The sequence below is a fragment of the Rhinoderma darwinii genome, chromosome 2 (genome assembly GCF_050947455.1).
Source record: "Rhinoderma darwinii isolate aRhiDar2 chromosome 2, aRhiDar2.hap1, whole genome shotgun sequence".
Classification (NCBI taxonomy): Eukaryota; Metazoa; Chordata; class Amphibia; order Anura; family Rhinodermatidae; genus Rhinoderma; species Rhinoderma darwinii.
In genome coordinates, this window is record NC_134688.1 from 56,059,685 (window position 1) to 56,074,381 (window position 14,697).

The 14,697-nt window shown below is 44.2% G+C and overlaps 1 protein-coding gene across 2 annotated transcripts in view; it reads right to left on the reverse strand.

The window, feature by feature from the left end:
* Positions 1 to 14,697, reverse strand: part of ATP8A2 (ATPase phospholipid transporting 8A2) — an 861,270-nt gene that overhangs the window by 558,674 nt on the left and 287,899 nt on the right. For both annotated transcript variants that reach the window (XM_075851660.1, XM_075851661.1), the window contains 2 exons: positions 3,593 to 3,732; positions 1,003 to 1,141 (listed from right to left, as the gene is read on the reverse strand). In XM_075851660.1, the coding sequence (XP_075707775.1) occupies positions 1,003 to 1,141; positions 3,593 to 3,732 (279 nt within the window). The remainder of the gene's footprint in view (positions 1 to 1,002; positions 1,142 to 3,592; positions 3,733 to 14,697) is intronic.

Consider the following 14,697-nt stretch of genomic DNA (forward strand, 5'->3'; position numbering starts at 1 on the left):
TGAATGTGTCTTTGTGCTTGTATATTTGTGCCTTTTATGTATTTGTATATGTTCCTGTCTGTGTATTTATATGCCGGTGTGTGTGCGTATATGTGTCTGTACATATATATATATGTGTGTGGCACTATCTACAAGGGGGGCTGTGTGGCACTATTTACAAGGGGGGCTGTGTGGCACTATTTACAAGGGGGGCTGTGTGGCACTATTTACAGGGGGCTGTGTGTGGCACTATCTACAAGAGAGGGGCTGTGTGGCGCTATCTACAGGGGGCTGTGTGTGGCCTCTTTAATTTATTTTCTTTTCATTTATTTTTATGTTAATTACATTATAGAACTATATCGCTTGTAAAATGTAGAAATGCTTTTATACTCAAGTTACATTAAAAAAATTGTGAACAAAAAATGACATCTCATTGATTCGTAGGGAAAGAAAACATGGCGAGGGGGAAGGAGATGTCGGGAAATAAGTTGGGGGGGGGCGCCAATCTGAATCTTTGCCCCGGGTGCAGGAGAACCTAGCTACGCCTCTGCCAACACCCACACCGATCAGCTGCTCTGGCTGCCTCTGGGCACCGGTTGTGATGCAGTGGCCGGTGTCGGAAGCATTTGGCTCTGCACACTGCATAGCGTCCATGCTGCAGAACTGCAACTCTTCTCCTATTCACTTGAATAAGAGCAAAGCTGCAGAACTGCTGCCCGGCTGCTATATTGTGACCAGAGCCATTTGCTTCTGGCATGGACAACCGATGCCCACAGGCAGCCGGAGAAGCTGATCGGTGCAAGTGTAGCACCCTCACCGATCATATACTGATGACCTATCCTGTGGATCATCAGTATGAAAAACGGTCCTGGGGCCGGACAACCCTTTTAGAATACCAAAATCAGGAAGCAAATTGTAATAATAATAACAACATTAAAATACACGTCTTTTAAAAAAATGTATGTCAAGTTTGCATTTTGGTAAATTACGTTAATATTAAATTAGCAGCAATTAATAAAGTACCTATGTTGACAGCAGTTTCTTGTTTGTCTCCAGTTAAAACCCATATTTTTATTTCTGCTTTCATCAAGGTGGATATAGTTTCCGGGACTCCGCCCTGCAGCTGATCCTCAATCGCTGTGGCTCCAAGAAGCATCAAATTCTGAAGAAAAAAAAAAACAGTAGAAAAACGATTTCATTAGAATAGAAATAGCTTTTTATGGTTAGGTTTACACTCAGCTGATTTGTTGCAGAAATTTCTGCAACTAAAAGGCCATTCCATACATATGAATGAGTTTGTTTCTGCAGCATGTGCATTCATTTTAGCAAGCCCCATGCAGATGTATGGAACAGTTTCAGGAATATTTGCAACCAATCTTCCATGTGTGAACGTACCCTAAGCATCCTGCCAACATCCACAATAATCCAAAATTTTATTTGAATTAGAGATATTGTGGAAACTGTGTATCGCACCTCAGTGCAGTGATGTCACCATTTTCTACTAAAACGCTATGCTGCATTCTGGGAAATACTAATTCAGCAAGTCCTTCAAATTAATATTTGCACATGCAACTAAATGGCTGTATCCTAAGTGAATAAACACCATTTTGTTATTTTAATCTAAATAGGTCCAAAATTCTGTTACTAATTTCTTAATATATCTCGAGGGCAGTAGGATCACCATTTTTCTGATACAAAGCTCCAAATCCCCAATATACACAAGAATTACATGATAAAATTCTGGTTGCCTGCAGCCACCACTAGAGGGAAAGCATACTGTTTTTGCAATAAACTCCATAACAAAACAGAAATGGGAAGATTAGATTGTGGGACGATTCATGACAAAGACTAATGTAAATTATAAATTATTTAAGAAAATGTGAAACAACAAAAAATAAATACCTTAAATGGTCACTGTAGTTTTAACAAACTATGCATAAATCAATAGTGAATATAAGAAACTTTGTAATATAATTTATTCGAGAAAAATGCCTCTTCCTCCACTTATAAGCCACTTCTTTTCCTCCCCACTGCCTCCTGTACTGATCCTTCACTCTCAATTCATTACTAATATCCGAGAGACAAGACGGATTATCAGCTCACTGAGGGATCAGTTCACGTGCTGCCCAGAGAAGTCTATGGGGAGAGGGATCTGCTGGAGGGAGACAGGCACAGAGAGACGCTGCAGCAACTTCTAGTAAGTGTTATGGGATTGGGGGAAAAAGAGATTTTACGTTGTCTTTTGATACATAATAGAGACATTCTCATAATAAAATGGTCCGTGGTGATCGGTTAAGAGCCTGAATCTCATTTTTGCTGTTTAAAGTTTTCAGAACTTCTGAATCTCCTACACAGCTCTTTTTCAGAAACTTTCGATTTTAATGGCGCTTTTTCACATACATGCAGAAAATAAGTTAAGGTGAAATTTATTGATAACCTATTCTTAGGTTTGCTGTAGCACTATGGCCTCTTCATTTTAATGAACGTGGGGGTCCTAGGGGTCAGATCTTCACCGTTGAAACATAGATGGCTTATCCTAAGGAACGCCCATCAATATTTTACTCCTGGAAAACTCCTTTAAGGTGGAATTTATGTCAGAAGATAAATTAAAGGAGTTAACTGTTAAAATTAAATTAATGGACTATCCTCAGGAAAGGCCAACAATATCTGATCAGTAGTGGTCCAACTCTTGGCACCTCCACCAATCAAGTGTTTGAAAGGATCGTGACGCAATAGCGAACGCTGCTTCCCCTTCAATTCTTACGCAACTCAACTCTGCACAATTCCGTCACATTCGTAGCGGCGGGTATTACAGCTTTTTCCCATTCACTTACTTCCCAACATTACTACTAATTTAAGGATACAGGAATTGGATTACTCTTAGCTTCAATGCAAAATATTGCAGCCAAATATCGGTACCTTATTATGGTAGTGAGCATGTGGGCACTTTTTCACAATCCTGTTACCAATTTGGCTTCAATTGCAGTATTAATAACCCAGGCTACAAGCTCTCCTTTCCATTTATAATCCCTCAATTTCACCTTAGCTCTGCCCTTCTGACAGTCAGCTATCCATAACTATTTAGAGGGATCTTCATACAGGAAATTAATTGGTTTCATATTTTCAGGAAAGCCTCAAGGTCTTTACTGCTAAACCCAATGCTTAAGGGAGCACATGATAGTGTAGATATGTCATGTTTTTCTTTTTGCAATAATTACAACAGAGTAATAAAGGGTTATGGTGTCACACTAAACTGTAATATCAAGTTCATGGTGATGTCATGGCTTGCTATATGTTTTTCCCAAGTGGCCCCGTACCCTCTTTGTGCCGACAGTCACTGTAAGAAAATATCTCAAAGATCGAAGGGTCTTGTAGCCTGGAGTGCAAGTATTTCAGGGAACAGAAACAATGTTTAAAATATAGACAATATTGTGAAGTTTTCCAGAATAAAGGTGTCATTGGTAATAAAGTAATACTGCCATAAGCTCAGGAACCTCTTGCAAACACAAGAGCGGGGGAATCCAACCTTTGGCATATGCTGGATGAGGATCTTGGGAGTTGTAGTACAGAAACAGCTGGAGAGTCAAAGATCATCTGACTATGCACTACTCACCTTTTCAATAAGCTCATAACACTCCTCAAGTTTCTGAGCTCTGTCCTTCAGAACCACACTGGCTTCATTGTGGACTCTTAGCCATTCCTTGTACTCAGAGTCATCTAAATCTGTATATGCAATGCACAATGTTCTCAAGCCTTAACATAAAGATAGAAGAAATACATCTATTAAAGACAGATATGTATAAGACAGGTATGTATGAAACAGATATATAGATAGATAGATAGGTAGGTAGATAGATAGATAGATAGATAGATAGATAGATAGATAGATAGATAGATAGATAGATAGATAGATAGATAGATAGATAGATAGATAGATAGATAGATAGATAGATAAGATAGATAGATAGATAGATAGATAGATAGATAGATAGATAGATAGATAGATAGATAGATAGATAGATAGATAGATAGATAGATAGATAGATAGATAGATGCAAGTTAAATAGATCGATAGATAGATGCAAGTTAAATAAATAAATAGATACATAGATAGATATAATAATACAGTACACATAACATCAAGTCTGTTATATTTAAATATGTTTTCCCAAAAGATCTGATTATTAACGCAGCAAGAGATAGAGAAACAAGCAGTCTCTGAGAACGGCCAAACCCCTTTGCCCTCATGCCAATTTAGCCTTGGGCTGAAAACCTGATCCTGAGGCGCAGTCATACATAATTGTGTTAATTTCTGGCACCTGTGACTTCGTGCCAATTGTAAGTTCCCAGCCGGTGAGAAGCAGATGTTCTTTTACCAGGTGTCACCAGTGCAGACCAATATTAGCGGTACAGTGGAAGTGGGAATATTTTTCCAGCAAGCTGTATGTCTGTTCATACATCATATACAATGTGGTAATGGCATAGTATAATATATTCTGCATGTAAAGGACCAATTATATCAACTTTAAGGCCTCATTTACACGAGCGTGTGCGTTTTGCGCGCGCAAAAAACGCTGCGTTTTGCGCGCGCAAAAGGCATTTGGCAGCTCCGTGTGTCATCCGTGTATGATGCGCGGCTGCGTGATTTTCGCGCAGCCGCCATCATAGAGATGAGGCTAGTCGACGCCCGTCACTGTCCAAGGTGCTGAAAGAGCTAACTGATCGGCAGTAACTCTTTCAGCACCCTCGACAGTGAATGCCGAACACAATATACACCAACCTGTGAATAAAAAAAGACTTTCATACTTACCAAGAACTTCCTGCTTCCCCCAGTCCGGGCTCCCGGCCGTTGCCTTGGTGACGCGTCCCTCTCTTGTCATCCGGCCCCACCTCCCAGGATGACGCCGCAGTCCATGAGACCGCTGCAGCCTGTGATTGGCTGCAGCCTGTGCTTGGCCTGTGATTGGCTGCAGCTGTCACTTGGACTGAACTGTCATCCCGGGAGGTCGGACCGGAGTTATCGGTAAGTCAGAACGTCTTTTTTTTTTTTTACAGGTTCATGGATTTTCGGAGCGGAAGTCACTGTCCATGGTGCTGAACCAGTTTAACGCTTTCAGCACCGTGGACAGTGACTGTCTCCTGACGTCGCGTACCCGAACTTTTTTTTACCGGTTTCGGTCAAAACGAGTTTGGCCGAACCCGGTGAAGTTCGGTGCGCTCATCTCGAATTTGACACTCCGTTTGGATGTTTGTAAACAGAAAAGCACGTGGTGCTTTTCTGTTTACATTCAGGAGTTTGACAGCTCTTGCGCGAATCACGCAGTTCGCACGGAAGTGCTTCCGTGCGGCATGCGTGGTTTTCACGCACCCATTGACTTCAATGGGTGCGTGAGTGCGCGAAAAACGCACGATTATAGAACATGTCGTGAGTTTTTTTCTGCGCACACGCGCTGAGCGCAATTCACGCATCGTCTAAACTGCCCCATTGACTAATATAGGTGCGTACGACATGCGTGCAAAGCACGCGCGTCGCACGCGCGTATATTACGTTCGTGTAAATGAGGCCTAAGAGTCAGCTAGACCATTCCAGGAGCCAGTTTGTCTTTTTTTTAAGTAGCCAGGAAAGAAAAACTTCCATAGACATCAATAGAAAACAATGTAAAAATGAACACCTGCTCCTGGGATTTGCCCAGCCCTGATGCACGGTATTTGCTCCTACAGGATGAAGGCAAAAATTCCTTTGACTTCTAAATTCAGATTTCCAACATCCTTAAAATATATGTTCTGGCCGGCACATGGGAGATTATGAGGCCGGTGTTTTGTTTAGCTGCAGCCTGGCCAGCACTATCAAGGAGTATATAAAAAGCTGTGGTGGTGAGACATTGCTCCATTATAAAGCCACTTATCAAACTCAACATGATGTAAATACACTTAGAAGTGTCAGGCTTTGATAAAACCTTTAAATCATTCCCATGCAGAGCACTTTCCTCCAAGAAATGATCATTCCTTAAGTTTCCTTTTAAGATACTGTCCTTATCTCTCCAATAATTTTTCCTGGTTTTGATTGGAGGCTATATTAGGCTTGGATAATAATAAGATAAAAGTCTAAAAAAAACAATATAACATATTACAAAACACATATTTTAATATTCAGATTTAAAGTGAGGGTTCAGTTTTACATTCAAATATGTTATTTTTGGATAGGTTTTAGAGTACTTAAAGAGGACCGGTCAGCCCTTCTGACATGACTGTTTTTAGTAAATACTTGTATTCTACATAAAATCACAATTCTAAAGCATCTTTTCTTAGAAATCCTCGTTGTGCCGTTCCTCTGTTATTACTCCTAGAAATGTATGAAAAAATTTAAAACTGGCTGTTACTATTCCCATTTTCAAAGGGGTGTGTGCCTACACAGTCTCACTTGGTGTAAAGGCCATGGTCTCGGACCGTCGGCATTACTTACCCACCAACGACCACAGGCCTCTGAGGTCTTGCCGGCATCAACCTCATCTGAGATGCCGGCACACAAGACTCTGCTGGCGCATGCAAAATAATTAAGCTCCCTATCCAATCCCTACTTACCTCCTTGTATAAAAAGGAGCCTGCCCTCTTCCTCCGTGCCTGAGCGTCGTTGTCTCTACCCATGTTCGTCAGCAAATGGTCCCTTAGTTGTATCCTGTTCCCAGTGTTCCTGTAAAGGATATGCCAGACACAGCTTCCGTGTCGACGCCTGTGGTTAATTAGTCTGCATCTGCTCCTAGGTCTGATAGAGTGACTCGATCTGCTACCACTCAGGCTGGTAGGCTGAGGAGTGGGAGAACCTATCACAGCCTGGCCAGACGGTTCTAGCTCCCGCCCTCGGTCTATGTATACCTTCATTTGCTTCTTGTCTTTCCCTGTGATTCTCTCTTGTTTCCTGGCTCTGCTGTTCCAACTATTACTATTGACCTCAGCTTCATTTCGACCCTGGCTTTACTGACTATGCTCCTGCTCTGCGTTTGGTACCTCGTACACTCCTGGTTTGACTCGGCTCGTTCACTACTCTTGTTGCTCACGGTGTTGCAGTGGGCAACTGCCCCATTTCCCTTAGCTTCTGTGTACCCTTGTCTGTTTGTCTGTCGTGCACGTATTGAGCGCAGGGACCGTTGCCCAGTTGTACACCGTCGCCTAGGACGGGTCGTGCAAGTAGGCAGGGACTGAGTGGCGGGTAGATTAGGGCTCACCTGTCTGTTTCCTTACCCCATCATTATATAATCACAGGCCCATATACCTTTTCTACCCTGGTTCCTACTACAATAGACCCCCTTGAGACCCTGGCTCAGTAATTGCAGGGTCTCTCCCTACAGGTCCAAGACCTGCCTCAGAGATGCAACCAGCGTGATGCTACCCAGGTAGTGCCCTCCACCCCACCTCTTGAGCCCCACCTCAATTTGCCTGACCAGTTCTCAGGGGACCGGAAGACTTTTTTCTCCTTTCGGGAAAGTTGTAGGCTCTATTTCCGTTTAAGACCCCACTCCTCAGGTTCTGAGAGCCAGCGAGTGGGTATAATTATGTCCCGGCTCCAGGACGGCCCCCAGGAATGGGCCTTCTCCTTGGCCCCTGACGCCCCTGAACTCTCTTCTGTTGACCTTTTTTTCGGCTCTCAGACTCATCTATGACGATACTGACAAGACTGCCTTTGCCGAGAGTCAGCTGGTGACCTTACGTCAGGGTAAGAGACCCGTTGAGGAGTACTGTTCTGACTTTAGGAAGTGGTGTGTAGCTTCTCGGTGGAATGACCCTGCCTTGAGGTGCCAGTTTAGATTGGGTCTGTCGAACGCTCTGAAAGACCTGTTAGTTAGTTATCCCTCTTCTGACTGTCTAGATCAGGTTATGGCTTTAGCGGTACGTCTTGACCGACGTCTCAGGGAACGAAGACTTGAACGTTTTTGTGCATTCTCCTCTGGCTCCCCTATAATGGCCTCTACTGTGGGGATGGCAAGCATCAAGTGAACGACTGTCCTAGACGTAAAAATAAGCAGCCAGAAAACTTCCGCGCCTAAGTGACCATTGGGGAGGTCACTTGGGCGCACAGGTATTTCCCGTATACATGAAACCTAATAAGATCTTGCTTCCCTTTCAGGTCTCTTTTTACGGTAGGTCTGCCACCGGCAGTGCCTTCGTGGATTCAGGGTCTTCTGCTAATGTTATGTCTGTGGAATTTGCTATGTCTCTAGCCATGCCATTGATTGATTTGCCTAAACCTGTCCCGGTAGTGGGTATCGACTCCACCCCACTTGCTAATGGTTATTTTACGCAGCATACCCCTGTTTTTGAACTCATTGTGGGCTCCATTCATTCGGAGCAGTGTTCGGTGTTGGTGATGCAGGGATTATCGTCCGATTTGGTTTTAGGCCTTCCCTGGTTGCAGATGCATAATCCCACGTTTAACTGGAGTACTGGGGATCTTACTAAATGGGGTAGTGAATGCATGACGTCCTGTTTTTCTGTTAATTTTATTTCTCTCCCTGAGGAGGTGAACACTCTACTTGAGTTTATTCAGGATTTCGCTGATGTTTTTTCTAAAAAATCTTCCGAAGAGTTACCTCCTCATAGATAGTATGATTGCGCAATCGATTTGGTACCAGGAGCTAAGCTCCCTAAAGGTAGGATATTTAATCTCTCTTGTCCCGAACGTGAAGCCATGAGAGAATATATCCAGGAAAGCCTGGCCAAGGGTTACATTCGTCCCTCTACTTCTCCGGTAGGTGCTGGCTTCTTCTTCGTAGGGAAGAAGGGTGGTGGTCTTAGGCCATGCATCGATTACCGAAACTTGAATAAGGTCACTGTAAGGAACCAATATCCCCTTCCTCTGATTCCTGATCTCTTCAATCAGGTTCAGGGGGCAGAATGGTTCTCTAAGTTTGATCTTCGGGGGGCTTACAACCTTATCCGAATCAGAGAAGGGGATGAGTGGAAGACTGCGTTTAACACGCCCGAAGGTCATTTCGAATACCTCGTCATGCCCTTTGGGTTGTGTAATGCTCCCGCGGTCTTCCAGAATTTCATAAATGAGATTTTAAGAGACTACCTGCGGGTATTTCTTGTAGTGTACCTTGATGATAAACTTGTGTTTTCCAAGGACTGGTCCTCCCACATTGAGCATGTCAGGAAGGTGCTCCAGGCTCTTAGGGAAAACAAACTCTTTGCTTAAACCGAAAAATGTGTGTTTGGGGTGCAGGAGATACAATTTTTGGGTCAAATTCTCACTCCTAACGAATTCCGCATGGACCCTGCCAAGGTTCAGGCTGTGGCTGAATGGGTCCGACCTGCCTCCCTGAAGGCTTTACAGTGCTTCCTGGGGTTTGCTAATTATTACAGGAGATTTATTGCTAACTTCTCGGTCATCGCTAAGCCTCTTATGGACCTTACTCGCAAAGGTGCTGATCTCCTCCACCGGGCCCCGGAGGCAGTCCAGGCTTTTGAGGTCCTTAAGAGGTGCTTTATCTCTGCCCCAGTGCTGATTCAGCCTAACTAGATGGAGCTATTCATCGTGGAGGTTGACGCCTCCGAGGTGGGAGTGGGTGCTGTCTTGTCCCAGGGTACTAGGTCTCTCACCCATCTCCGTGGCTGTGCCTACTTCTCCAGGAAGTTCTCCCCCACTGAGAGTAACTATGACGTTGGCAACCGCAAACTCTTAGCCATTAAATGGGCATTTAAAGAGTGGCGGCACTTCCTGGAGGGGGCTAGGCACCAGGTAACGGTCCTTACCGACCACAAGAATCTGTTTTTTCTAGAATCTGCACGGAGGTTAAACCCGAGACAAACTCGATGGACGTTGTTTTTTACCAGATTCAACTTTGTGGTCACCTATAGGGCTGGGTCTAAAAATATTAAACCTGATGCGCTGTCGCCTAGCTTCATGGCCAGCCCTCCTCCGGAGGAGGATCCTGCTTGTGTTTTGCCCCCAGGTATAATCATATCCTCTATTGATTCTGACTTAGTCTCCGAAATTGCGGCTGATCCCGAGAACCTTCCTGAGAACAAGCTGTTTGTTCCCCTGCAATTCCGGCTAAGGGTGCTCAGGGAGAATCATGACTCTGCACTATCTGGCCATCCAGGCATCCTGGGTACCAAGCACCTAATTTCTAGAACCTATTGGTGGCCTGGGTTGCCTAAAGACGTTAAGGCCTACGTCGCCGCTTGTGAAATTTGTGCTAGGTCCAAGACTCCTAGGTCCCGACCAGCGGGCTTATGTTCTTTGCCCATTCCCCAGAGACCTTGGACCCATATCTCCATGGATTTTATCACCGATCTGCCTCCATCCCAAGGCAAGACGGTGGTGTGGGTTGTAGTAGACCACTTCAGTAAGATGTGCCACTTTGTGCCCCTCAAGAAACTACCCAATGCCAAGACGTTAGCTACCTTGTTTGTCAAACACATCCTGCGTCTCCATGGGCTTCCTGTCAATATTGTTTCTGACAGAGGGGTACTGTTTGTTCCATTGTTTTGGAGGGCTTTATGTAAGAAGTTGGAGATTGATCTGTCCTTCTCCTCGGCCTTCCATCCTGAAACTAATGGCCAAACCGAGAGGACTAATCAGTCTCTAGAACAATATTTAAGGTGTTTTATCTCTGACTGCCAAGATGATTGGGTCTCCTTCATTCCCCTCGCCGAATTTTCCCTCAATAACCGGGTCACTAACTCCTCAGGGGTCTCCCCCTTTTTCTGTAATTTTAGATTTAATCCACGGTTCTCCTCTGTTTCACCTGGTGGTTCCAACAATCCCGAGGTAGATGTCGTTCATCAGGAACTGTGCACAGTCTGGGCCCAGGTTCAGAAGAACCTTGAGGCATCCCAGAGCATACAAAAGACTCAGGCAGATAAAAGACGTTTTGCTTACCCCTTGTTTGTGGTCGGGGATCTGGTGTGGCTGTCTTCAAAAAATTTGCGCCTTAAAAATCCGTCCAAAAAATGTGCTCCCTCGTATATAGGGCCGTACAAGGTCATTGAGGTCCTTAACCCTGTCTCCTTCCGGCTGGAGTTACCCCCGTCTTTTCAAATACACAACGTGTTCCATGCCTCCCTCCTGAAACGCTGCTCCCCGTCCTTGGCTACCTCGAGGAAACCTCCGGTCCCTGTTTTTACCCCTGAAGGGGTTGAATTCGAGGTGGCCAAGATTGTGGACAGCAGGATGGTCCAAGGCTCCCTCCAGTACCTGGTCCATTGGAGAGGATACGGGCCTGAGGAGAGGACTTGGGTACCCGCCCGGGATGTTCACGCCGGGTTATTGCTCAGCAAGTTCCATCTTCGGTTCCCCAACAAGCCAGGTCCACCTAGGAAGGGTCCAGTGGCCCCTCATAAAAGGGGGGGTACTGTGAAGGATTTACCTGACACAGCTTCTGCGTCGACGCCCATGGTTAATCAGCCTGCATCTGTTCCTAGGTCTGCTAGAGTGACTCGATCTGCTACCACTCAGGCTGGTAGGCTGAGGAGTGGGAGAGCCTATCGCAGCCTGGCCAGACGGTTCTAGCTCCCGCCCTTGGTCTACTTATACCTTCATTTGCTGCTTGTCCTTTGCCTGTGATTCTCTTCTTTCCTGGCTCTGCTGTTCCTGCTGTTACCATTGACCTCTGCTTCATATTGACCCTGGCTTGACTGACTATTCTCCTGCTCTGCATTTGTTACCACGTACACTCCTGGTTTGACTCGGCTCGTCCACTACTCTGTTGCTCACGGTATTACCGTGGGCAACTGCCCCACATCCCTTTGCTTTTGTGTACCCTTGTCTTGTTTGTCTGTCGTGCACATATTGAGCGTAGGGACCGTCGCCCAGTTGTACGCCGTCGCCTAGGACGAGCTGTGCAAATAGGCAGGGACTGAGTGGCGGGTAGATTAGGGCTCACCTGTCTGTCTCCCTATCCTGACATTACACAGGTACTCCTGTTCTGAACACTTTTATTGACTGTGTTTTGGCCAGTTGCTACTCCGCAATGGCGGAGCGGCCTAGTGGGTCCACATATCCTCAGAGTCGTGACACTCTGTGAGCACTGATTGGACATGGAAGTCTCTGTAGGAACACACCCCCAACTGGTAAAATCCAGTTGTCAATTTATTCCTAAATTTTTATGAGGAATAACAGAAGAACGGTACAACGTAAAGTTCTAAAAAAAGATGCTCTAAAATTGTTATTGTTTTGGGCATACAAGTATTTACTAAAATCAGGAGAGGCCTCAGGTCCTCTCTAGACCCTTTTTTCCCCCTCATGACTTCTTCCTTTTCAGGATGGCTCTTCAAAGGAATTCAAAATTAAAGCCCAGTGGCCTTTTTTTCGGTGATACACTCCACAAATACTCCCCAACTCCCCCACTGTGTGAGAACTGTCTCAGCTCAACAAACTACATTATGGCATATTTCATACATCCTACACCCGCTTTGTCATATCATTATCTATACTGAGGCAGCCACTTATTCCTACCCCCTCTCATTACTCTCGGCTGTAATGTCTCCTCAGTCCTCCTCCCTGCTGCTAAGATGGTTCATCTCATTTACTGCAGTCTGCCTACACAGGAGTTTGATCGTGGGCAGAATCTACTATTTAACCTCAGAATTCTATACACCAGTAGAACAAACAACCAGCAGAGAAACAGAAGGACTAAAGCATCCGTTGCTAAATATACGGCCGTGAATCACGGATACGCGAAACAAGGACTGCACACAGATGGCGTCCATGTGCTGTCTGTTGTTTTAATGGACCAAATGAATAGAATGGCCAAGACTGATCCGCAAAAAACGGACAGGAATAGGACCTGTTCTATATTTGTTGGAACAGCCACACGGTTCCGTTAAAAAAAAACGGAAGTATGACTGGGTCAGTGTGCTATCTGTTAAAAAAATGGATAGCACACTGAAGCATTTCACTGAAGTGTACTTGAGGCCTAAGACTTTGTTCAAACGTAGCAGATTTAATCGGTTGCGGGGTAGCTTGAGATCCGCTGCGAAATTTGCACGTATTACAAGCAATGGTTGAAATCCACAACATATCCCCGAAAAATAAGCGCCAGGTCCTTGCTGTAATAAAAAGTCAGCTCTGCAAGCACTGACTTCCTGCTGAGCTTGGGAAGGGCTTGTGTTCATACACAGCAGGCAATCTGAAGAGGCGGAGCTGCAGTGAGGAGGGAGAGAGCAGCAGCCTGAACCAATGAGGAGAGGCAAATTTCAGACTAGCTCAGAATCCCCCGAGTCACTGTAGCTGGGCTTCAGTCAAAGATCACAGAACTGACCTAATGGAGCTAACCTAAAACTAAAAAGCCAGCACAGAGGAAAATAAATAGCAGCTAAGTATAACCTATAGGTACTAACTTAAATATCTGTTTTCAGGTCGTGTTGGACATTTGCGTTCAGATATATTACAAAGTGGTAGGTTTTTATATTCTAAAGCTATTGGCCCCAACTTGTATAAAGGTGAACTTATGTTTTAATAGGGTCCACAATTTCCAATTTAAACAAATCTGAGATTATGGTTTTCAGAGGCAAATAATTGCTCCTTTTTATTTTCTCTCTTATTTTGAGAGGGACAAAAGGAAAATTTTAAGCTGTGTTTAAAACATTCTGTTCTGAGCTGTCATTATGGAGTGCTGTCGTAGGATGACAATTGGCCAATAAAAGAGATACAGTGTCCTTATTAAACTGACGCCAGTGTAGGCAGAAAGTGTAAAGATGCTTGTGTGGAAAGATTCTCCTCTGTAAAGTGTTTTCTATCACTTGGACTGACATTTTTCACTTGAGATGTTTATGCTTTAAAGTTAAAGTTTTATGAGTTTCTCAGCCCCACCCCCACCCTCTTGCACTGTCCGCACTTGCCAATCCCATGCTGGTGGCATTATAATGAATGACAAAAGCAGTCAGCAGGGTGTGTGTAGTTGGTTTGTGTCTATGTGTGTTGCATGCAGTTTGTGTGAAATCCAACCTATAACATTCCTGTGCACGTCAGCGATAATATAACGGGTTTACTTATTACTGGGATACACAGTCATGTCACCTGTAGCCCACATTGCAGCCTCCATGCACACAGAGGGACTACTACCTTGTTGTCTGGGCCACAATAAGATGTTGTGGTTGCAACATTATGCTGCACACATTGTGTAGCTGGCATAGGAGTTTACAAGTATTTAAATTCTCAAATTTCCTCCCTTCCGTTTCGTGCACACCCGCCTGTCAGCAGCAGCAGCAGCAGCTGCCATGTCCATCACCTCCCACTTTACTTTAGTTATATGTTTAATGGCACAATTTTGGGTTACATATAATGTATTGTAAAACTTTTATTCATTTCTAATTATTTTTTTTTGGAGGGGTTAAAAAAAATAACAGCAATTCCGAAAAAAGATTGGGGGCTTTTATTTCTACAGCATTCACCGTGCAGTATAGATAACATAATAAATGTATTGTCTGTTTTTTTTTCAAATGTTCTAATATTATTTTACAATAAAAACACTTTTTTCAAAGACTATTTGTTTTCCTGTCACTGCATTTAAAGACCATTTAACCCCTTCCCTCTTTGGCCACTTTTGACCTTCCTGACAGAGCCTCATTTTTCAAATCTGACATGTGTCACTTTATGTGGTAATAACTCCGGAATGCTTTTACCTATCCAAGCGATTCTGAGATTGTTTTCTCGTGACACATTGGACTTTATGTTACTGGCAAAATTTGCCCGATACATTCAGTATTTATTGTGAA